Source organism: Pongo abelii, chromosome 10 (assembly GCF_028885655.2).
Source record: "Pongo abelii isolate AG06213 chromosome 10, NHGRI_mPonAbe1-v2.0_pri, whole genome shotgun sequence".
NCBI classification, from domain to species: Eukaryota; Metazoa; Chordata; class Mammalia; order Primates; family Hominidae; genus Pongo; species Pongo abelii.
Window position 1 is genome coordinate 116,401,068 of NC_071995.2, and position 23,384 is coordinate 116,424,451.

General features: G+C 45.8%; 1 protein-coding gene across 1 annotated transcript in view; it reads right to left on the reverse strand.

Annotated features, from left to right (window-relative positions):
- KSR2 (kinase suppressor of ras 2) overlaps positions 1 to 23,384 on the reverse strand; it is a 506,187-nt gene that overhangs the window by 90,532 nt on the left and 392,271 nt on the right. The window contains exons 6-7 of the mRNA XM_063712264.1: positions 21,967 to 22,036; positions 18,791 to 18,874 (exon numbers count right to left, since the gene is read on the reverse strand). Coding sequence (XP_063568334.1) covers positions 18,791 to 18,874; positions 21,967 to 22,036 — 154 coding nt within the window. The remainder of the gene's footprint in view (positions 1 to 18,790; positions 18,875 to 21,966; positions 22,037 to 23,384) is intronic.

Consider the following 23,384-nt stretch of genomic DNA (forward strand, 5'->3'; position numbering starts at 1 on the left):
GGTGGCCCTCAGACTGCTTGAAGATTTAGTATTAAAATAGACGTATACACTAAACTCAGAAGTAGGAACTTTACAGTTGCCCCCTACTCGTTTCCTGATTTGATAGTTCTCTTTAAAATAATGGTTTGAATATGCAGGCACAGACTCAACATTGATTCCTCCAATTAGTCTAGTTCAGTGGTTCTGAAAGTAGTGTCCTTGGACCAGCAGCATAAGCACCACCTGGGAGCTTTTCTGGGGCCCCCTGGCAGATCTGCTGAATCAGTACTCGGAGGCTAGGCTGCAGCAGGCAGCACTGTGGGTCTGAACAAGCCCTCTAGGTGAACTGGATGCATGCTCAGGTGTGAGAGCCACCAGCCCAGCTGATTGTTTTGGAATATTTGTGCACATTTCCCCAGTTTTTCTCTTGTTTGGTCTTTTATGGCTCTGATGGGGCTCTGAATTCCTCTCTGAAAAAGTTAGACCTGGGACCACCAACAGTGCAGAAGGGGAGCAAGGAGGGACATAGGCAATATGAGACAATGCTGAATCACAGGGTGATATGTAAGCTCCTCTCCAATTCTCTTCCAATCTGATGGCACCAGAGGGGTCTCTCCAACACGTGCTATCTCCAGTCCCAGATTTCAACAGGCAGCAGTATCCACAGGGAATTTTATCAATTATTTTTCCATTTGAACATTTATTTTTTCCAGGTTGCCTTATGAGATGGTTTGAATATTTGTCCCTTCCAAATCTCATGTTGAAACGTGACCTCCAAGTTGGAAGTGGACCTAGTGGAAAGTGTTTGGGTCATGAGGGTGGATCCTTCACAAATGGCTTGGTGCCTTCCTTAAGGTAATGAGTGAGTTCTCACTCTATTAGAGACCCTGAGATCTGATTGTTTAAGGGAGCCTGGCATCTCCTTCTATCTCTTTTGCTCCCTCTCTCGCCATGTGACACCCCTGCTCCCCCTTCTCCTTCTGCTATGAGACCTTACCAGAAGCCAAGAAGATGCTGGTGCCATACTTGTACAGCCTGCAGAACCATGAGCCAAATAAATTTATTTTCTTTATAAATTACCCAGCCTCAGGTATTCCTTTATAGCAATGCATAACAGACTAACACACCTTATATTAATGGCAAATGATGTTGATTTTTCATTTATGATAATAAGATACATTTTCATCTTTCAATAAATTTGAGTTTAAAAAGGCCATAAATAGAAAATAAGTAAAAACAGTAGAGCGGATATGTAATTATGATAAAATCATGACAGAGTGTTAGACAAATGTCTGAGTTAGACTGGGAAAAGTTGACTTAGACATTTTGGAATCTACAAAAAGAGGACATAGCTCTTGGCACTAGAAAGTCTAAGACGGTTGAAAAACATTTGGCAGTGCTGTTGGTCATGAATGTCATAAAGACTGTAGGACGCTGAAAATAACAAGAACTAACATGTATGATGTGTCAGGTAATATCCTGAGTGCTTTACATCATTCATTTTAATCCTCGTAAGAGCCCTAAGAAGTAGCAATTATTATTAGTCCCATTTTACAGAGTGAGAAACTCAGGCTCATCAAATTTGGATACCTTACCTAATGTCAAATGGCCAGTAAGAGACAGAGGTCCCAAGCTCAACTTTTAACCACAATGCTAAATGCCTTCATAACTTGCACTCTTTTTGCTTTAACATCTTGGGGGTAGGTGTGGGTAAAGCAGAAGGTTCCCGGGAGCTTTAACTACCTGAGTCAAAATGCCCTTCTTTGAGTCAAGCCTAAGATAACACCTAACTCTTCCCAATACAGATGCTTGACTTCACAAGGATAATCAAAATCCCAGGTTACTATGACCTGGCTTTCTTTGTCTATTCCTTTTCTAAGACCCTCAGATTCTCAGACTTATGGGAAAGGTCCCAGCCCCCACGGGAAAGCTCATGATGCTTCAAAGCCCTGATGCAGAGATCTGCTAAATGTGAAACAGGCCTTTCATTCATTCAACACTGAGCTTGGCCTGGAGTGCCCCAGATACTGGAGATTCACAATGAACAAGGCTAATGCAGCCTCTCTGTTTATGGGGAGGGATGATAAATGTATAAGCAGATGAATCAAATAATTGCAGGTGTCATAAGATCATGAAAAAATATTTCAGGGAAATGGGATGGGGGGAATGATGGGGTATGAGGGAGGTCCTTGAGTAGGTGTCAAGGGTAGGGGAAGCCAAGTTCCAGCACAAAGGTTTGGAGGGCAGGACAAGTGTGGTGAGTTCAAGGGTCAAAAGTTAAAGGTCAGTGAGACTTTTAAAGTGATGAGAACTTTTAAAGTGAAGAGAACAACATGAATGGTGGGGACATGAGGAAGGAGAGGTGGTGGGGACCCCAAAAGCTAAGGCAAAGGGTCTGCATTTGAATCTGCAGGTGCTGTGAAGCCACTGAAGGTTTCTGAGGACCATGACATGGCCAGACCGATGTTTGGGAAGCCCTGAGCTGTGGGGAATCTGATGTCAAAGGGGAGTCGGTCCAAGAAGTTTCTGCACTTGGAATAGCTGGACTCCACCCCAGAAACTTCAAGAAAGAATTTTTTTCCTTTCTAACACCCCCACCTGTAAGTCATCTCTAATAAACCCAGCTGGAAGAGTGCCTTGCAGATGCAAAGAAGCCCTGTTGGTATCTCGTGGGCAGCACTTTGAATCAGGGGCATGCAATTTAATTTAAACTGTAGACCACTGCTAACCCAAGACAGGACAGGTAAGGCTGCCCATGACCTTGGCCTGTTTCCTGCTCTCCTCCTTGGCATTCTTCCTCTCCAGAGTCCCTTATTGCTTGTCTCTTGTAGTAATGGAAAAGCCCTCCTTGACCTCTGTCCCAGAAGTGGGAGACCGAACACTCTTCCTTCCAGCCAGGGGCTTCAGTGGGCAGCATTAGCAGTGGAAACACGGCCTTGCTCATGCAGAAAACCCCAAGAGAAACATCTCCAATGCCCAGGCACTTAAACCTTGCACGGAGGTTCAGATGTCAAGAACGAGGGCCTGCACATCCAGGATCTGCTAACAGAGTCAGCAGGATTAGACGAGCCCTGAAATTACAGACTCTGGAGACAGAGGGAAGAGGTACCACAGCAAGGCTTTGCAAGCACACTATGTCCCACTTAACGGAAACTGTTTTTCCAGCTGGAAATGTGCATCATTTTCCCAAAATGTGGCTTTTCCTTTTCCTTACCCATGGAAGAAAGAGCTACTAGCATATAATTTACCAGGAGACCACCTGCTTCAAAATTAGATTCCCAGGCCTCACTCTCCGAGGTCCTGATTGGGTAAGTGTCTGTTGGGAATGCAAATTTTAAGCAAGCACACGTGAAACTTGAGAACTACCATATCAGAGGAATACATTCTACTTCCCAGATGAGAGATGAATGGGAGCCTCAATCTTTTGGAATACAATGTTCTCCTCCGAAAGGAAAATGGGGAAAGTATATAAAACAAACCTAGGTTCAAATCCTGATACCACCACTCCCTGGCTGAGATAACTTGGGCAAGCTGCCGATCCACTCAGAGCCTCAGTTTCCCCATCTGTAAGGTGGGGACAATTGTAGCCTCTTGCCTCTCTGGGTTGCAGTGAGGACTAATGATATAATGCAAGTAAGGTGCCCAGAACAAATATTTGGCACACAGTAGAAACTCAAGCAGTGGCAGGTGCTATCTTTTTTATTATGGTAGTTACCATAATTGTTGCTAGTTTGTGCAGCAGCTTTCTACAGCAAGCCCCTAAGATCCTCTGCTGGAGGACTTTCTCTGCCTGGAAACATGGGCTGGCTGGAACACTTGGAGACCTCAACCAACTATAGATGGGCATTGGTTGATGGATATTCCAGCCCCCTCTCTCATGGGTGGCATGACCCAGAGGCATGCTCATTTTAGGACTGCACCCCAATCCCCCCAAGCACCTGCTCTTTGATGCACCCATTACCAGCTGCCTTAACTCTCTGTCTCACTTCCCACTCCTCTATTGGTGTGGCCTGGGATCACCTCTCAAATAAACCACTTGTCCTCACATCCTTGTCTCTGGGTCTGTGGAAACAGGGGAGCCCAATTAAAACATCAGGATTATTAACAGAAATTCAGAGCACGAATGTGGCCTTCCCCACGGCTCTCACACAAAAACCAAGCCTTCTGCCCCTTGGCTCCTCATGCATCTCCAGCTGTCAGCCCTTAATGAATTTGGTTCTCCAGGTGCTCCATTTCCCAAGAAGGAAGGGAAGATGTGGGGTGGATACAGCCGACTGCCCCCAACAACATGAAAGAAGGCAAACCTCCACACCAGATGTGGGCCAGGAGGAGCCCCATGTTTCAAGATGGTGGGTCTGAAGGATTCCCAGGCACCAGGGAAGGTCCTATATGGTTCCAGAAATGGTCAAAAGTTTGCACTTTGGAATCAAGCTGACTTGAGCCTGAATCACAGGTCTGCCCTTCCTGACAGGGCAAGAGAGCATCTAATGAGAGAATGTCTAAGTAGTACCACATAGGCACCAAATAGGTCGACGCTTTAGCAGGCAGGGATATGACCCACTCTGAGCACACACAGAAAATGCCCTGCCACCCTCATAGAGCCTGCAAACTTGGAAAGGATTTATTTAAAACTTTCATGGCAAATAGTTCACTTCTTTTTTCTTTTAACTTCTAAGGTTTAATAGGATAAGCTTCAGTTATCAGGAAAAGTTGCTTACGAGGAACATCTCATTCCCCCAAGGGAGTTGCTGGCTAAATGAGACATCATCTCTGTCTGAAAATTAAATATGTGAATTTATCTTGAGGGCAGAATCTAGGTCCCTCATGTGCTACCTCCCTTTCCTTTCCTCCTTCATTGAAAGGTGCCTGGTGCTTTTTATCTGGTGGGTAAGTATCAGAGAGATGGAGGGAAAGAGGAGGAAGAATAGGCAGAAGGGGAAATCTGTCAAACACTGCAGATTTAGAAACATTCTAATCCCTATTAAAACGTTTTTGAAAGGCTATTTCTATTTCTTACAAATCGAATCCTTCTTTGTTTGTGAAATGTGATGATGCCCCCTCTGTATTTGCTTCTTTCTTCCCTCCCTTCTTCCCAGTGCGGGGCTGGGGGGAAGGATTTGACCAGAAGCAAACTGGATCTCCATGGGAACTGTGGGGGACAAATGGTCTCTTTCACAAGCAGCTCTGTTGTTTTCTTGAAAGAGGTGTCATGACCCCCTGTGAAGCAGTCACAAGCCTAGAGCCTGGCGCAGAGCTGGAATCCGAATGCTGGCGTTCACAGGAGGGACAGGCAAGACCTCTCCTAGGGAAGACTGTCACGTCAATTTCTCACTGTTCATTGGGCGATTCTAACCAACGGATGAAAATTTGCTCCGATCAGCTTCGATCTCTCACTCCTCCTATTTTTTCTTGTTCCATACCAGCTAACTTTACAATAATCTGTCTGAATAGGGCCCAGTCTTTCCTTCCAGAGTGCACATGGAACATTTTAAAAACCTGGCTCTTAATATCCAATTGAGGAAACATTAAACAAGCACAAACTTTGAGCCAGGTGCTAAATTACACAACCTGTTTCCCCTGAACAGCAATCTCTTAAGAGGTGGATATTGTTACACCCATGTAATATGTGAAAAGTACTGAACATCTAGCTTTTGTTGGCTTCCTTTTGTTAATAAAATAGTGGATATCAATTTATATATGGCTATGGAATCACAATATTGACAATGAGAATAGGAATAATAATTATTTCCCTTTACCATGTGAGATAAACTGTGTGAAATGTTTTACATATATTTTAACCCTTATTAGATTCTGTTTGAGATAACTTATCTGTTTGTTTACTCTCACTGCAGATCTAATACATTCATTTTGCTCATTCATTCTTCAGAAAACAGAAGTGGTAAATTCTCATTGATGTGGCCCCATTATGTAGTCATGTGTAATCATGTAATATATAATTCTAAGTCTTCTATGTGCATGGTTTTAAAACCCCAATTCAAGTTTTAGACTGCAATTAAGTTTAAGACTTGAAGTTTAAGACTCTTTTTAACTGTTATTTTCCCCCCCAGTATTTTCTTTTGCTTTTTCACTTTTATTTTAGGTTCAGGGGGACATGTACAGGTTTGTTACATAGGTAAACTTGTGTCGTGCCACGGGGATTTGTTGTACAGATTATTTCATCGCCCAGGTACTAAGCCTAGTACCCAGTAGTTATTTTTTGTGTGTGTAACCTCTCCCTCCTCCCACACTCCCTGCTCAAGTAGGCCGCCATGTCTATTGTCCCCAGGCTGAAGTGCAGTGGTGCAATCTCAGCTCACTGCAAATTCCGCCCCCAGTTCAAGTGACTCTCCTGCCTCAGCCTCCCGAGTAGCTGGGATTACAGGAGTGTGCCACCATGCCCAGCTAATTTTGGTATTTTTTGTAGAGACAGGGTATCACCATGTTGGCCAGGCTGGTCTCAAACTCCTGACCTCACGTGATCTGCCTACCTTGGCCTCCCAAAGTGCTGGGATTACAGGCGTAAGCCACTGTGCCTGGCCTGTCCCTCTCTTTCTGTCTATGTGTTCTCATCATTTAGCTCCCACTTATAAGTGAGAACATGTGGTATTTGGTTTTCTGTTCCTGCGTTAGTTTGCTAAGGATGATGGCCTCCAGCTCCATCCATGTTCGTGCAAAGGACATGATCTCGTCCTTTTGTATGGCTGCATAGTATTCCATGTACACCCATTTTTAAGTCAAGAAGACTGGAGTCCAGTAACAAGCTCAGTCATTCAGATAGTGATGGGCAGAATTGGGACAATTCATCCATGCATGCCCACAAGAAAACACTGTGCTCCTCCTCTGGGCCAAAGGGCTATGCTAGGCACTGGGGGAATAATAATCAAATAAGACAAGAATTCTTTCTTTAAAGATCTTGCAGTCTAGCAAGAAATTTACTGTCCAAGAATGTAAACCCATCTCTTGTGGCTTCAAGCATGAACATCTTTCTACTCATCCTACTGCACCCAAATTGCCTCTTAGAAATGAGCCCAGCTGGATTTGAACCAGATTTGGGGAGCTCGTATTGGCAAGAACCGCCCTCTCTCCAGAAGTCCCTACTGAGATCTACTCAAGCAACAAATATTTACTGAGCATTTACCATGTGCCAAGCACTGTGCTGGCGCTAGAGGTTTAAACAGTGAACAGTCCAGAAATGAGATGGCCCTGCCTTCAAAGAGTTTAAAGTCTAGTCAGGAAGACAGACAGGTAAATAGACAAATAAAACATAGTAGTATGTAATATGGTGTGACAGGAAAGGGCAGAAGGTGGCACGTCAGATTTGAGGGGAGTTAGGGAAGGCTTCCTGGAGGAAAGTGGTGGCTGAGCTGAGCTCGAAAGATAAATAAGAGCCAGCAGAGGTGTGCAAGAAAGATCCAGGCAGTAGCAATGGGGTGCAAAGACATGTCAATGAGTGGGCACATGGCCTGCCACAGGGACTGATGGCTCAGGGAAGCTGCAGCTCTGGGCACGAAGAGGGGAGAGGTGCGAGGGGACAGAGGAGTAAGCAAACATGGCGCACGGTCTCATCATGAAGTTGGATTTCGCCGAGAGCAAGGGGGAGCTAATGAAGGATTTTAAACAGGGAGGCGAATGCTGGCTAAGCATTTTGAAAAGACCCTCTCTGGCAGCAGAAACTTGCAATTAAAGGGCAGCAAAGTTCCCCTCTCATTATCTTCCCTACTCTCTGTACCTGCTTTCCTTTTCCAGGTCACTGCATTAAGTGTTCCTGAAGGCTTCTCGCAAAAAAAAAAAAAAAAAATCACGAAACCAAATCCTTGCCCCCTTTGCAGCAGGGCTTGGTTCACTGCATACCCCAACTGAGCATTCTGGTCTCATGTGAGTTCCCCTGTGGTCTCTTGTTTGAGCCAATGCTTCTAGAAATGCCTCTGTATGCTCCAAGTGCAGGATATCAAAACACCCTTTCCCTCACTGCTGACAACTCAGTGGGGTCTAGCTCTTTAGCCTATAGCTAACCACAATACAAATGAGCAAAGGGCGGTAGGGAGTACTGACATATAAATCAGATCTTGGGCTCCAAGGACATCATGAAAAATCACCAGGAACCCCCAGCACTTTTCTCTCCATAAAAGGACACTGTAAGGGAAGCTGTAAATGTATTACTTGCTGTACCCTCTCTCCTCTCCTCTCCCTCGCCTTCCCTGAAAAAGAAGAAAGTGACTGTAGAGTCTTCTTGGCTCTCTGAACCCAGAGGTGTTCATCAGAACACGAAGATCCATTTGTCGTCTTTCAATTCGAGAAAGGATGATGGGAGCGTGTGGCAGGCTGGGGGAGGGATGAGGAAAAGCTTTGGTCCAGGTTGGAATTGAGACTAGATTCTTATACACTGTTCTGCTTGTTTAGTTAAAGGGCAAGCAGAGTGACACGTAGCATTTGTTGCCGGCCTGCTGTGTAGCCAGCCCTTCGCCCATGTAAAGTGGTTAAAAGTCTGGGATCTTGAATCCGAGTGATCAGTGGGTTTCAGCAACAGATCCACCCACTGTGACACTTCGAGCCAGTTGTTTACTTCTGAAGCCCTCTGTTTCCTCGTCTGTAAAATGGGGGTAATAACAGACCCTACTTTCCATAGTTGTGGCAAGGATTAAATGAGATCATGCATGTAAAGTGTTTAGCAAAATGTCTGGCACCTGGGTGAGCCCCAATACATGATAGCATCATCATAATTATCATCATCATTATCATATCTAATCCCACCTCAGCCCCCAGTAGAATTATAAGCATCCCTCAGATACAACTATAATTAGACCTAAATTTTTGCTTATCATAGGTAAAAACGCATATATAGGATGATTAACTCCCATTATAATTATTGCAAAAACTGAAGTGTTTCTATTAATAGAAAAGTAAGTTCAAGATTCAAGCTGGTGATCTCTGAAATACTTGCTCATAATTATATCCTGCCAATATCCTGCCTGTTGTACAAACTCCCGAAGCTTCCAGGAACTTCGCAGCAGCTGCGACATCGGCACTCATCATTTCCCCACTTTTTAAGGTCTGGGTAAATTAGTGTAATGGTGGCTCAAACCAGCCATGGCTTACTTCACACTTTTATCTCCTCATCACCTGTGGCTGCAGCGATTTTGCAAAAAAATTGGACATTTTTAGGTAAAATATATTTTGATGCAAGAACATAGGAGAGCAGAATGCACAGGGCAAGAGGGAAAATCAAGATGTGCTTGGTTTTGCTGTGTTATTCGACATTTTCACTTGGATTTTGATGTGTACGAATCCAAGTGAAAAGATCCACTAACATGGCAAAACTCAATTGAGAAGTTCATGGCTTACTTAAGTAAAAATTAGTAAAGTGACTGCTTACATAAAAAGAAGTCGGTACAAGCATGTCTGGCCAGCTACTGCAGGCACGAGGAAAGAGGACTCATATAAAGGCCATGAAAACACCACTGAAATACACTGGAAATTTTGCGCTGTTAACTCAGGCTTCCAAACACCGTGTCTTACCTTACTAGGGGAACGATCACGGGTCTCACTCCTACAGAAGTGGGCAGTGACCTCAACTGGAACATTGGAACATACAGAATGTTTTTAGTTAGTAAAGACCTACGTCTATTGTAAGGTGGCTAACCTAGGCCTGACCGAAGGGTTTCTAGGCACTTGGGACTTTCAGTGCTAAACCTCAGAAAGTCCCAGACAAACTGGGATGGTTGATCACCCCCTTGTATAATAGGGATTATAATGCCTATATCACCCTATAATTATAGAGTGGATCACCCTATAGTTCACCCTATAACCTGAAATATATACAAGGATTCACCCTATAAGTTGACTATGAGAGTAATGAGTCCAAGCGCAGGTCAAGCAACTGCAAGTTGACATCTAAAACTGAATAATGCACACCACAGTCCCATGGCTTAGGAATGAGTAGCTCTCTCCTGGGGGCAGTTGGGACCCCTGGGAGACATTTGGCAATGTCTGCAGACGTTTTTGATGGTCACAAATGGGAGTGAGGAGAGGGTGCTCCTGGCATCTAGTGGGTAGAAACTGTAGATGGTGTTAAACATCCTCCAACGACAGGACAGCCCCCACAACAAAGAATTATCTGGCCCCAAATGCCAATAGTACCAAGGTTGAGAAAAACGGAAATAAACCCCGTAACATGTCTTCCAAGAAGTTGGCTGATTCAGAAAATTCTGAAAGAAAAGCAGAGAAAAAGAACTACAGAAAAGGCAAAAATGGGCTAAAATCTTCCAGAATTTCGATGTTGCTTCAATCCATGGAAGCGGTTTAGTGGGTCTGTTTCTTTTTATACTTCGCATTCATATAAAGTCGGGTTTTGCAACGAAATAAATGCTGAACGACGTATTTAAAGATTCTAATTTGAAAGAATTCTCAAGTCATTATTATCAGGGCATGAACATATCTCATCACATGGAATGAATGTGTTAGCCTCACTGTATATCAGAGAGGTTTAGAAACCTTCCCAGAGTCACACAGCGAGGGAGTGGCAGGGCCAGGACCTGAACTCAGCTCTCTCTCTGCAGTCTGTATCCTTGCTGTTGTTTCACTGTCATAAGTTGAGTTTTGCAGAAGCAGATCCTCAAATGAATATTCTTGCAAATGATTTATTGAGGGAGTATGCTCAGAAGAAACCTATTCCAGCCAGGCACGGTGGCTCATGCCTGTAATCCCAGCACTTTGGGGAGCCGAAGCAGGCAGATCACTTGAGGCCAGGAGTTTGAGACCAGCCTGGCCAACATAGTGAAACCCTGTCTCTACTAAAAATACAAAAATTAGCCGGACATGGTGGTGGGCACTTGTACTCCCAGCTACTCAGGAGGTGAAGGCGGGAGAATTGCTTCAATCCGGGTGGTCGAGGCTGCAGTGGGCCGAGATCATGCCTCTGTACTCCATCCTGGACAACAGAGTGAGACTCTGTCTCAAAAAAGAAAAAAAGAAACCTATTCCATTGTGGAGGAAGCAAGGTTGGAAGTAGGGAGAAGCCAGGCATGGATGTAGTTTCAGGTGAATCCAGTCTCAGCCTGATCCCATGGGTATCTCTGCAGGAAAAACTGTACCATAAAATCTATTCGTCTCAAGGTAAGGAGGCTGGGATTTTGCACCCCTGAGAAAGGTAGTCACTGGTTCTGAACCACCTGGGGAAGGGGGAGGGGCTTAGTCTCAGGTACCTGGGTGAGGCAGCTGCAAGGTACGAGCCATTTGCTGCAGCCTCTGTAGCAGCGGCTGGTCAAAGAGATAACTGGAAATCTGATCAGAATACAAGATGGAAGTGGGTGATGTAAAACTGTGACCACTGGCCGCTGAGTTTATAATAACATCCTGTCTTCAAAGCAGAGGAGTGAGCGCTCCTTGGTCCTAGGGAAGAATAAGCCTCAAGCATATATGAAGTACTCTGAAATCCCTTAGCTGATCAGACCCTTCGAATCTAAGGCCCTGAGAGCAGGTGACTCAGAGACTATCACAACTCCTAGTGTGTGTTCCTCACTCTGCCACCCACAGGAAGGGTGATCTTGACACCAGCATGCTCCTCCCCCCATCGTCCTGTCCTTGGCAAACAACTCACTCTTGGGATGATGACAGCCTGAGTCCAAGATCGCTTTTCCAGGAGTGGGTCTGGCTGGGCACTGAGCAACGCCTCCCACCCCCATCCTATCCCTGCCTGGAGCCTCAGGTAGCAGCAGCCTGAATCATGGCAATAACTGGCCCACCCTGCAGCTGCAAAGCAGAATCCATCTCCACTCTCCCCCAGTTCCTGCCTGGTACAAACAATTGCAAAATATGCTCAAGGCCTTTAACGTCCCAGTCCAAGCTTTTGCTCAGGCTGTTTCCTCGGCCCGGAGCACCCTGACTCCGCTTCACCTGGCTAACTCCTCTTCCTTCAAGACTTAGCTTCAGGGTCCTCCAGCAGAGTACCCTGATGTGCATTACTGCATCCGCCTGACCTTGATGTAGCACCACAGCAGGTCCACACTTAAGTACAAATACGAAGTATCTGAGAGGCTTAGTAAAATGCACGTTTCTAGGCCTTATGCTCAGAGCCTGGTCCAGGAAATCTGCAGAGGGGCTCAGGAAGCTGCAATGTTAAGCTTGCACCTTGATCCCGAGATAGGTGGGGCCAGGGCACACCTTGAGAACTGACAGTGACTGTGAGCATCTCGAGGACAAGTTTGTCTTTTTCACCCTCATAGCCCAAGTGGCAGCAAAGAATCCCCACATGCTCAGAGATGGCTGAACTAACCAGAACCAAAACATAATCTGAGAAGAGAAAATGGGTAGCTAAAACAAGCATAGGAGACAGTTAAAATGCTACTTATCCACTGGTGGTTTTGGAAGATGTTCCCCTCTCTTCCACATTCCAGCCCATTAAAAAAAAAAAAAAGAAAAGAAAAAGAAAAAAGCACCTCCGTTCAAACTCTCATTTTCTAGAGCAGGTGTCACCCAAAGCACGTTGTGCATTTTCCTGCAAGAAATGCAGATAGGGGTAGAGAGGTTTCCAAGGAACCAGATCTTAGCTCTGCAGAAACCTGTGGAAGGACCCTGAGAAGGCGGAAGAATGCAGATAACACGTGATTGAAGGCTGGGAAATCCATCAGCATCTTACTGCAAAAGCAAACTTCTGCCAGCTGAATCCAGTTATCAGACAATATGTGAATTGTGCTGACATTCTACACTCAGAGCTAAACTCCATTCCACTCTCATGAACCTATTAGATGAAAACGCCTCAATTTAGATAACTGCAAATTGCTTTTGGAGTCTTAATTTCCTATTAGTTCATTAATCTCTCTATTCAGAATGCCAACAAGACAGCTAATGATAATTCCGGAGGAAGTGGGCATTAAATCGGAGCAGGAGGGAAGGGGGTTAGACATGAAGGAGATGTTTCTGGCTTCCTGGGTGGAGGGGTACCCCAAAGTTAATTCATAAAGTTAGTAATAGCATTAGCTTACATTAATTAAACACTTCTAATGGACTGGGTACTAGGATGAACATGTCATTGAACAATTACCTTACTTGTTTTTTGTTGTCGTTGCCGTTGTCATTAAGCAATCTAGTAAGGTAGATATTATTATCCACATTCTACAAAACAACTGATACTCCAAGGAGCCACACAACCAGTTGGCAGCAGAGTCAGGGTTCAAATATAGGTGTGTCTCACCTGCAGCCTGTGTTCCTATCACATGTTATCTTTTTTTTTTTTTTTTTTTTTGAGATAGAGTCTCACTCTGTCACCCAAGCTGGAGTACAGTAGTGCAATGTCAGCTCACTGCAACCTCCACCTCCTAGATTCAAGTGATTCTCCTGCCTCAGCCTCCTGAGTAGCTGGGATTACAGGTGCCTACCACCAAACTCAGCTAATTTTTTGTAGTTTTAGTGGAGATGGGGTTTCACCATATTGGCCAGGCTGGTCTCGAACTCCTGACCTCAAATGATCCACCCACCTCAGCCTCCCAAAGTGCTGGGATTACAGGTGTGAGCCACCGTGCCTGGCTCCTAATCACAAGTTATCATTTGGTCTCATCACACCAATATTTACTGGATGAATTTGCTGGGGAGATGATGATGAAAAAGATTCCTATCTATAGAGTGCAGCTAAGGCGTGTAAGAACAGAAGAGCCTGAAAAACCATCAGCAAAGACTTACACAAACATCTCGCATTATGAAATGTCCAGCTGGGCAATAAAGCTTGATTTTGCTTTTTAAACTACTACTTCTAATGTAGAGTGGTGGTTTGCAAACTGGGGTCCAAGGGCCAGCAGCCTTAGCATGGCCTGGGAACTTGATAGAAAGAGACATTCTAGGAGTCTGCCCCAGAGGTATTGAACCTGAGATTCTAGGAGTGGAGCCCAGAAAACTTTTTTTTTTTTTTTTTTAATAAACCCTCCAGGGGATTCTTGTGCACACTCAAGTTTGAGAACCATCATCTAGAAAATGAAAAGTAGCTCAGGAAAGAAATTTGGAGATCACCTAGAGAAGTGTTTCTCAAACGTTAATGTGCAAAAGAATCACCAGGACTGCATTAGCCTGCTTTTGTGCTGCTGATAAAGACATACCTGAGACTGGGTACTTTATAAAGAAAAAGAAGTTTAATGGACTCACAGTTCCATGTGGTTGGGGAGGCCTCACAATCATGGTGGAAGCCCAAAGGTGGCGACAAGAGAGAATGAAAAATCAAGCAAAAGGGGTTTCCCCTTATAAAACCATCAGATCTCTTGAGACTTATTCACTACCACAATAACAGTATGCGGGAAACAGCCCCCGTGATTCAATTGTCTCCTGCCAGGTCCCTCCCACAACACGTGGGAATTTTGGGAGCTACAATTCAAGATGAGATTTGGGTGGGGACACAGCCATTGCATTTAAGACCATCTTAAAATGCAAATTCTGATTTGGCAGGTCTGGAGTGGGCCCCGAGAATGTGCATTTCTAGCCAGGTGTCAGGTGACACTGATGGTGCTGGTCCAGGGACCATGTATAGAACAGCATGAGGCCAATCCAATCCCTGTCACCCAGGGAGTTTCCGGCAGTAACAGAACCGGATTTGCTCTGGGTGAAAAAAAAAAAAAAAAAAAAAAATCACTCCCTCCAGGGAAGGTTCAAATCCAGGCTTTGGGAGGGGCTTTCAGAGGACAGGAAATGACCCAGATCACACACTACTACTTTTGCAAAGTTCTCACTCAGGTATGAGACCATCCCTGAACACTTCAATTGAAATTGCAGCCCCCATCCTGATCCTTCTCTGCTTTGTCCATCTTCTTAGCATTTTGCATCATCTTATCATATGACCTAATTTACTAATTTACTTACTGTCTGCCCAACTTCTACCCATGCCCCAGCATAGAAACTAGGGAAGGGATTTTGTCTCTTTTACTCACTCTTGTTTCCCCAGTGTCTAGAGTTGTGCATGGTGTATATATAGCAGGTGCTCAATAAATATTAGTTGAATAAGTGAACAAACGGTTCCGCTCATTTTCTACAAGAAGCTGCCTCCCCATCCTTGGTGTCACCTCTCTGAAATGTCACCTGTCACCGCTCTTTATGTGTACACTTTCATTTTATTGACATTCAATTTCCATAGGTGTGTCTCCTCTAAACTCCTTGACAGTGGGGTCTGTACATTTCCCATTTCTAGCCCTCATCCAACCCTTCTATCCGCTCATAAGTGCATCCAAAATTCTGCCAATCTTTGAAAACACATATAAATAACCCGCTATCCTCACTATAACTAATGCAAAAACTGCAGGAATTTAGTTGTAGAACACGTCTCAACTTCAACTGGTGATATTAGCAATGCATGCTCATAATTATGTACTGGAGATAGCTCTCAATTCTGTTGTAGTTTCTGCAAGCACCATGTCAAAACTCCTGAAGCATGTCAGATCTTCATGTTTTGAATTTTTGGTTTTGAATTTTGCCTCTTATATGCCAGGAGTCATTTTTGCACAAGATGGAATAGGGAGGAATGTTCTCTGACAAAACATTGCAATCTGGAGCATGGACATTTAATTGACTCCTTCCAACAGCCCTGCGGTGGGCACTAATGTCACACTTGTGTTGTAGAGAGAGACACTGAGCCCTATGATGGCACACCTCTGCTTAAGCTCACACAAGTGTTTAGTAATGGAGCTGGGACCCAAACTCAGTTCTGACTGCTTCCAAAGTCTGTGTTCTTGAAGCTTACCCCCCGACCCTATCCCTATCCTTCCCACAACCTCCTCTCCCAACCCTTGGCAGGGCCTAAGGCTTTGCTCATGACTTTTAGAACACAGAGCACTAGCAAAGGCTACTTCTGAGTTCTGCCTCTAGTGCTGAAAATTAAAACAGCTGGGGAAGTGTTCAGCCTCACTACCCCAGCTACATCCCTGTCATCTAATTGCCTGCCTTCAAAGCCTCCACACGGCAGGTATGAGGATGTAAGAGTTGCCATTACCCCCACGGAAGGTGGTGGGACTAGATACAGATGAGACGGGTCTTCAGAGCTGCTGGTGTATGGAGAAAATCAGTCAGCCCGGAGGCCAGACCTAAAGGCCCACCCTTGTGCCTTTTGTTGTCAGAAAGACCACCTGAGAGCCTAGGTTCACAGAGGACCAAGGCAAGGAAGGCGGCCTTGAAGTACCAATGCTTGGTAATTATTGCCCCTGCTTCTCCTTAAAAAAAAAAATTTTTTTTGAGACAGGGTCTTGCTCTGTTGCCTAGGCTGGAGTGCAGTGGTGCAATCACAGGTCATTGCAACCTCAAGTTCCTGGGCTCAAGTGATCCTCCTGCCCCAGCCTCCCAAGTATCTAGGACCAAAGTATGTGCCATCACTCCTGGCTAATTTTTTACCTTAATTTATTTTGTAGAGTTAGGGTCTAGTTCTGTTGCCCAGGCTGATCTTGAACTCCTGTCCTCAAGTGATCTTCCTGCCTCAGCCTCCAGAATAGCTAGGACAACAGGCATGTACCATCATGCCTGGCTAATTTTTTAATTTTATTTATTTGTGTGTGTGTGTGGATGGGGGTCTCACTATGTTGCTAAAGCTGGTCTCAAACTCCTGGGCTCAAGTGATCCTCCTGCCTCAGTTTCCCAAAGTGCTGAGATTACAAGCATGAGACTCTGCATCTGGCCTGTGCTTCCCTTTATACCATTGGGGCTTAAGGCTCCCCACAACTCCAGGAGGAAATGATGCTCAACCTTATCTTCATTACTCAGGTGAGACTGCCAGGTGGAGGGTATGCACAGCGGTGAGGCAGAGTGGGTAGAGTGAGAGCTTGCCCTTGCCACTCTCTCGCTTCTATCTTGGGGCAGGGATGTGAGGAGGCCTGAAAGGGCCTAAATGAGAGGCCTCTGCCTGGACTAGACAAGGAAGAGCAAGCCTAGAGCAGAAAGAGGAGTTCTCAGAATCTTTTAAACTAAATGACTTCTAGAAAGCAAACAGACGCACATTCATTTGTAACTATTACATAAAGTTGACTGTTACTATTTTATAGTATTGGACCTGAAGGGGTATGTAATACGTGTTTACAGAAGGAGAGAGAGAGAGAGGGGGAGAGATTGAGGCCAGACAGCAAGGCACTGCAATTTCTTACAAAGGACTGGACTGAGCCAGGCACTGTGTTATGTCCTCAAGTGTGCTAATTTGTCAGATGCTCACTGCCACTCAAGGCAGGCAAGATTATTATAGTAGTCTGTTTTTATGCTGCTGATAAAGACATACCCATGACTGGGTAATTTATAAAGAAAAACAGGTTTAATGGGCTCACAGTTCCACGTGGCTAGGGAGGCCTCACAAACACGGTGGAAGGCAAAAGGCACTTCTTACATGGCAGTGGCAAGAGAGAATGACAGAACCAAGCAAAAGGGATTTCCCCTTATAAAACCATCAGATCCCGTGAGACTTATTCACGACCACATGAACAGTATGGCGGAAACCACCCCCATGATTCAATTATCTCCCACTGAGTCCCTCCCATAACATGTGGGAATTGCGGGAGCTACAATTCAAGATGAGATTTGGGTGGGGACACAGCCAAACCATATCAATTATTATTCCTTTCACACAGATGAAAATACTAGGGATAGAAATGTGAAGTGACTTGCTCAAGGTCAGGCAGCTGCCAAGTGGCAGAGCCAGGATTTAAAACCAGCTTAGTCTGACTCCAGAGCCCACATCTGGTGTCTCAGTTTTCTTCTTTCTCCCTACCTTTTGCCAGCCATGACCTTGAATGGGGGTATGGAAGAAAAAGGAAGCTTGGGGAGGCGGAGCTTGGGTGGTATGGCCTTCTCATCAAAACTCCAGACCAATATGATACTACGGAAAGTGAGCAGAAAAGGAGTTAGGGATCTGGGTTCAGGTCCCGACTGTCACTTCTTCACGGTGACTTTTCATTGCTAGACTCAGCCTTCACATCTGTAAAATGGGGAGAATTACAACACTGGTTTAAAAAGGTACCATGAGGAGAAAGAAAAAGGAGAGAAAGACTTGGGAGCCAGGGACGGTGGCTCCCACCTGCAATCTCAACACTTTGGGAGCCTGACAGGGGAGGATCACTTGAAGCCAGGAGTTTGAGAGCAACCTGGCCAACGTGGTAAGTCCCTGTCTCTATTAAAATTACAAAAAAAAAAAAAAAAAAAAAAGCCAGCATGGTGGCACAGGCCTGTAGTCCCAGCTACTCAGGAGACTGAGGCAGGAGAATTGCTTGAACCCGGGAAGTGGAGGTTGCAGTGAGCCAAGATCACACCACTGCACTCCACCCTGGGTGACAGAGCAAGACTCCATCTCAGAAAAAAAAAAAAAAAAAAGAGAGAGAGAGAGAAAAGGAGTTGGCAAATTCTAACTCAGGGATCAGCATATTACAGCTGAGGGCCACAGCCAGCCTGCAGTCTGTTTTTGCAAATAAAGTTTTATCGGAATAAATGAAGTTGTCGAGACTGTTTCAGTACTGTTTATGGCTGCTTATGGTCTGCAAAACCTAAAATATTTACTATCTGGTCAACTCGAGTAAGAGTTTGCCAACCCCTGGCCTTAGATGTTATGAAAATGAGAAGTATCACTGTGCCTCGGCACACAGCATTAGGCATTTCCAGCATCTTCCATTAGCTCTGGTTCTTATTCAGAATTGCTCTCCCTTGACCCCCTACCCAAACTTACAGGTGCATTTCAAATCTATTTCTGAAAAACAAAGCAAACAACTCTCCCAAGAGTGAAGAAATCAAACTCCCAAAGGCTGTTTCAGTGCCCCGCATGGTTCTAGCTGACATCGGGTGCTGCGAAAAGTCACTGCAGGGCACAGTCACTTACTTGCAGTTTTTACACTTGAGGCCAAAAAGCATCCCTTTCCCACAGACTGTGCACGTCTGAGACATCCAGTACTTGGTGGAAAACCTGTGGAAAAGAGACAGAAAATGTTCAAGGTTAAGGAAATGGCAACTGACCTATTTCTAGTGGGACGAAGCACTTGAAGAGCAAGCACGTGAACCCTGGATTCCAGTCCTGTTTCTTCCGAGCTGTGTGACTTGTGTGGCTTAATCAAGTTGTTTAAGCCACTGGAACCTCAGTTTCCCCATCTGTAAAGGCCAGATAATAATAGTATTGACCTCATAGGTTGCTGGAGAGATTAAACGAGGTCAGGCATGTCAAGGGCTTCGTACAGTGCCTGGTACATAGTAAGCACTCGATAAATTGGGTTGTGACTATACTATTACCTTGAACTTTCATAAGGGTCATTCATTTCTTCAACAAATATTGCCTGGTGGCCTACTATATGCCAAGGTCAGTTCTGGGACAGAGCAATGGATAGGGCTGGAACTGCCTGTAGAAAGCTACAAAGCAAGGTGGAGCCTCCTGGGGGACCAGCTGAACCATCTCCCATCACTTGCCGGTCACATCACCTGGGGAGTATCAAAGGGAGCCCGCCCCTCCTGAAAGAGCTGAGACCCCAAACCTTAGTGGCAGAGAAGAAACCTTGAAAGTGAAAGCCATTCAGACCATCAGCTCACCTCGCTCTCCAACCCCATCCACTTGCTGCAAACTTGAGCAGTTTGGAGGTCTCCCGTGTACAGCTATAAACCAACTGCAGCAGAGGTGCATTCGATTAACTCCCTGGGCACATCTCCCCTCGATATTGCCAGGGTGCTTTCTTCCCCAAGAGATATGAGGCAGCAGCAGGACTGGGCCCAAGAAAAGTACTGAAGGTTGCCAGGTCACTGTTAATTTTAATTTTCAATTTGTGTCACTGCCAGCAGGAGTTGTATCTAATCTCCACTGCCTCAGAGTGTCAAAAGGGAAATCGGAAGTGATTATATAACTTGGAGTCTGAGAATTTCGAGGGAAAGGTTGCATCCCTCTGCTGGACCGTTTTGCCTGATTTGGGTCACTCACTCTCCAAACAGAATAAGCCACAGCCCAAAGCCTCCAAATCTAAGCAAATAGCAACATTCTGAGCAAAGACGCTTACTGCCAAGAAAACTCTCCCTCTCTGGTTTTGGATTTGTGAGTTGGTCAAGCCCCTTTCTTTCCCTTCAGCAGAGTCAGTGACTTTAGCAGACTCTGTTTTGCAGAATTTGGCAGCTCTGGGGAATGGCGGCGAAGGAGCGTGTATTTCACTCATCAGCCAGCCACACAGGAGTGGCGGGCAGGCTTCATAAGCAGTGGGTGACAGTTTTTTCTCCTTTCCAGACCTCTCTTGTGCTTGGGATCAGCTCTGCCTCTTCCCCAGCTCTGGCTGAAGTGACTCTGATGGCAGCAGATGGGATTTTAATTCCATTTCTTCACCAAGGCTGGGATGAGTCCAGTTCTCTCTACCTCCTGGCATTAAGCCCAGGGAGAAACATAGGGAGAGACTGAAGAGTAGCAGGTCGTCCCAAGTCTCAGCTCCTCTGGGAAGACATTCCTAAAATTAATAGGTTGTTTCCCTCCTCTGGGCATCAGCTTTTGAATCTTAGGGACTACCAGAGAGCCTGGGGGCTGGGCGATCTAGGGGGTGGGGCTGAGCCAGGGGCATGGCCAATCCAGGAGCCAGAGGAGTGGCTGACCCAGGGGTATGGCCGAGCCAAGGGCGTGGCTGAGCCAGGGGCGTAGCCAATCCAAGAATGGGGATGAGCCAGGGGCAGGGCCAGTCCAGGGAGCACGGTGGATCAAGGGGCGTGGCCAATCCAGGGTGGAGCAGAGCCAGAGAGCAGTGAGGAGGAAAATACAAAAAAAGGCCCTTGTCTTTGATGCCTTTCTCTCTGCAGCTCAAGGCCTGCCCATTGACGTGTCTATCACACACTTCTCACTGCTTCCTCCAACGTTTTCTCATTTAAGTCTTAACAACTATCCTGTCAACATACTTCTTTCAAAAACTGTGGACGAGATGCCATTCCATGAGTCCCCATCGTGAGAATGCTCATCTCCTCCATGCCCCCAGCTATGGTGATGCATCTGCCCCTGATATCACCCCTGATCTCTCCATACTGTCATGGTCTGTTAACTATCTGACCCTCCCCTAGACCACGAGCTCCCCAAGGGAACAGGCCTTATGTCTTGGTAAGAGCTGCAACCGTGGCACAGAAACTCTGGAAATATAAGAGGAAAGAATCTGTGAATGAGGGAACAGGTCCTCCAGTTAGTTCACAGAGGCCCCGGTGCTAGGAAAACTCAGCAGGGTGTCAAAAGAACACAAAGTACTGAGGCTAATTAGCTTTTCGACCTATCGCTTAATCTTCCAGGGCCTCAGCCTGCCTATCTGTCCAATGGCCATGAGCACACTTGCCCCACTCACCCTGCTAAGTTTGTGAGGAGACTGCAACTACCAAGACAAAATGGGGAAAGCTAAATTCAGGGAGTTAAAGGACTTCTTATAAGGGATGCCTGGTATATGCAAACCCTCCCTCCCTAAAAGGGCAGGTATAGCCCTGGAGAGGTTGTCCCATGCACCCAGCAGGGCTAGAGCTCTAGACTGACCTCCACCACACCAGAGAATGAGCACCTGCAGTCTTGTGTATTCTGGGTGAGAAGACCAAAAATTAGGACATAAAGCATTAATCTTCAGAATGATACTGTTGATTAAGTGTTTGTTATGTACCAGGCCCTGTGCTAAGCACTTTACATATATTATCTCATTTAATCTGCACAGTCAGCCTGTAGGTAGGCAGAATTATCTAAGGAAAAAATTGAGCCTCAGAAAAGGTTAAGTAACTTCCTCAAGGTTGCAAAGCTTTACTAGCTGGGATTGGAACACAGGTCAGTCTGACTCCAAAGCCCTGGCTTTTAACTGCTCTGTGCTAATTTTATAAGGGTCAGATCACTAAGAAGCAGATGTCTCAGTCCCCTGGTTGCCACTTTAAAGTTTAGCCTAGCGGAGGAGAAAGGGACATGGTGATGTAGGTGCTGGAGCTCAATAGCCCAGCCTTCTCTCACCCCAGGGCAGGGGCCAGAGCCCCCACCCCTCACAGAGCTGAGAAGTAGGCACCAGTGCACACAGGAATCCAGCCTACCTGTGCTTGATGGAGTTGCCGAGATCTCTGCGAGGGATCTGCGGAGACCAGCGTGGCACTGACAGTGTGTCTACAGAGAGAAGAGAACAGCCTGTTACACAGAGGGTCAGAGACTGGGGTGGGCTCTGGCAAGCCCTGGAAGGAAAAGGGGGGCTCGTCACCCTCAGGAAGGATACCAGTTGCCATCACTTGCTAAACCAAAGCCAAGTGGAACACTGGTTTAGCTTGTCACCTCAACTGATGCAAGGGCTCCTTGGCAGGGCTGCCAGGGGATGCCTTAAATGAAGCCAGCTGTGGAATGAATAAAAGTGAGCATCCCTTCCATTTACGGAGTGCTTGGTGTGTGCCAAGCATGTGCTAAGTGATTCGCATGCCTTAGCTTGCTACATTCTCAAAACAAACCCAAGAATAGGGGTTGCTAGCGTCCTCACCTTACAGAAGAAAAAACTGAGGCTTGGAGAGGGGAAGTCACTTGCTCTAGGTCATATACCTTAGAGGCTGCACAGCAGCTGTGATTTCGGCTTCAAGGAACCTGAAATGAATGTGTGCCCTTGCATGAAAGTTAGAGTGCAGTGGATTCCCAGTGTCAGCCATGCAAGTGATGCTTTTCTCATTTCTGCCATGCCTCTGTGCAACTGCCAAGTTATTTATTTAACATTTTAGGCTGACTCCAATTTTTTTTGTCTAAGTACACTCATTTTAAAAGCAAACCCTATGTGGAAAGCCATATCAATTTCTGTATATTATAGATAATTATTTTAATAATGTCCAACCACGTACCACGTAAAGTTACGCTACAGTAAGTAGGTGGATGGAGGAGCGGATAGATGGGCAGGATGGATAGGATGGATGGATAGGCGGGTGGGTGAGTAGATGGATGGACGGATGGATAGGTGGGTGGGTAAGTGGATGGATGCATGGATAGATGGAAAGACGGGTGGGTAGATGGAGAGGTGGGTGGGTGAGTGGATGAATGGATGGATAGGTGGGTGGATAAGTGGGTGGATGGATGAATAGATGGATAGATGGGTGGGTGGATGGATAGATGGATGGATGGGTGGGTGAATGAGTGGATGGATGGATGGATGGATGGATGGATGGATGGATGGATGGATGGACGTATGGGTGAATGGAAAGATGGGTAGGTGAGTGGATAGACAGGTGGGTGGGTGGATGCATGATGAATGGGAATGAGGAAGAAACAAAAAAATGACTTCAGATGAGATGCCTGTCCCCATCTGGTCTTTTCTTTCATTCCTTAGGCTAAATCTCAGCGACCTGTACTATCACTCCATTACAGACTAAGTTCTGGTTCTCCCGAAGACTCTGTGCACCAGGTCCCACCTCCGCCCTACTGCCCATTGCCCATACCATCCTCCTGGCAGAGCTTGCAGGCCCCAGAGAGCTGTGAAACAACA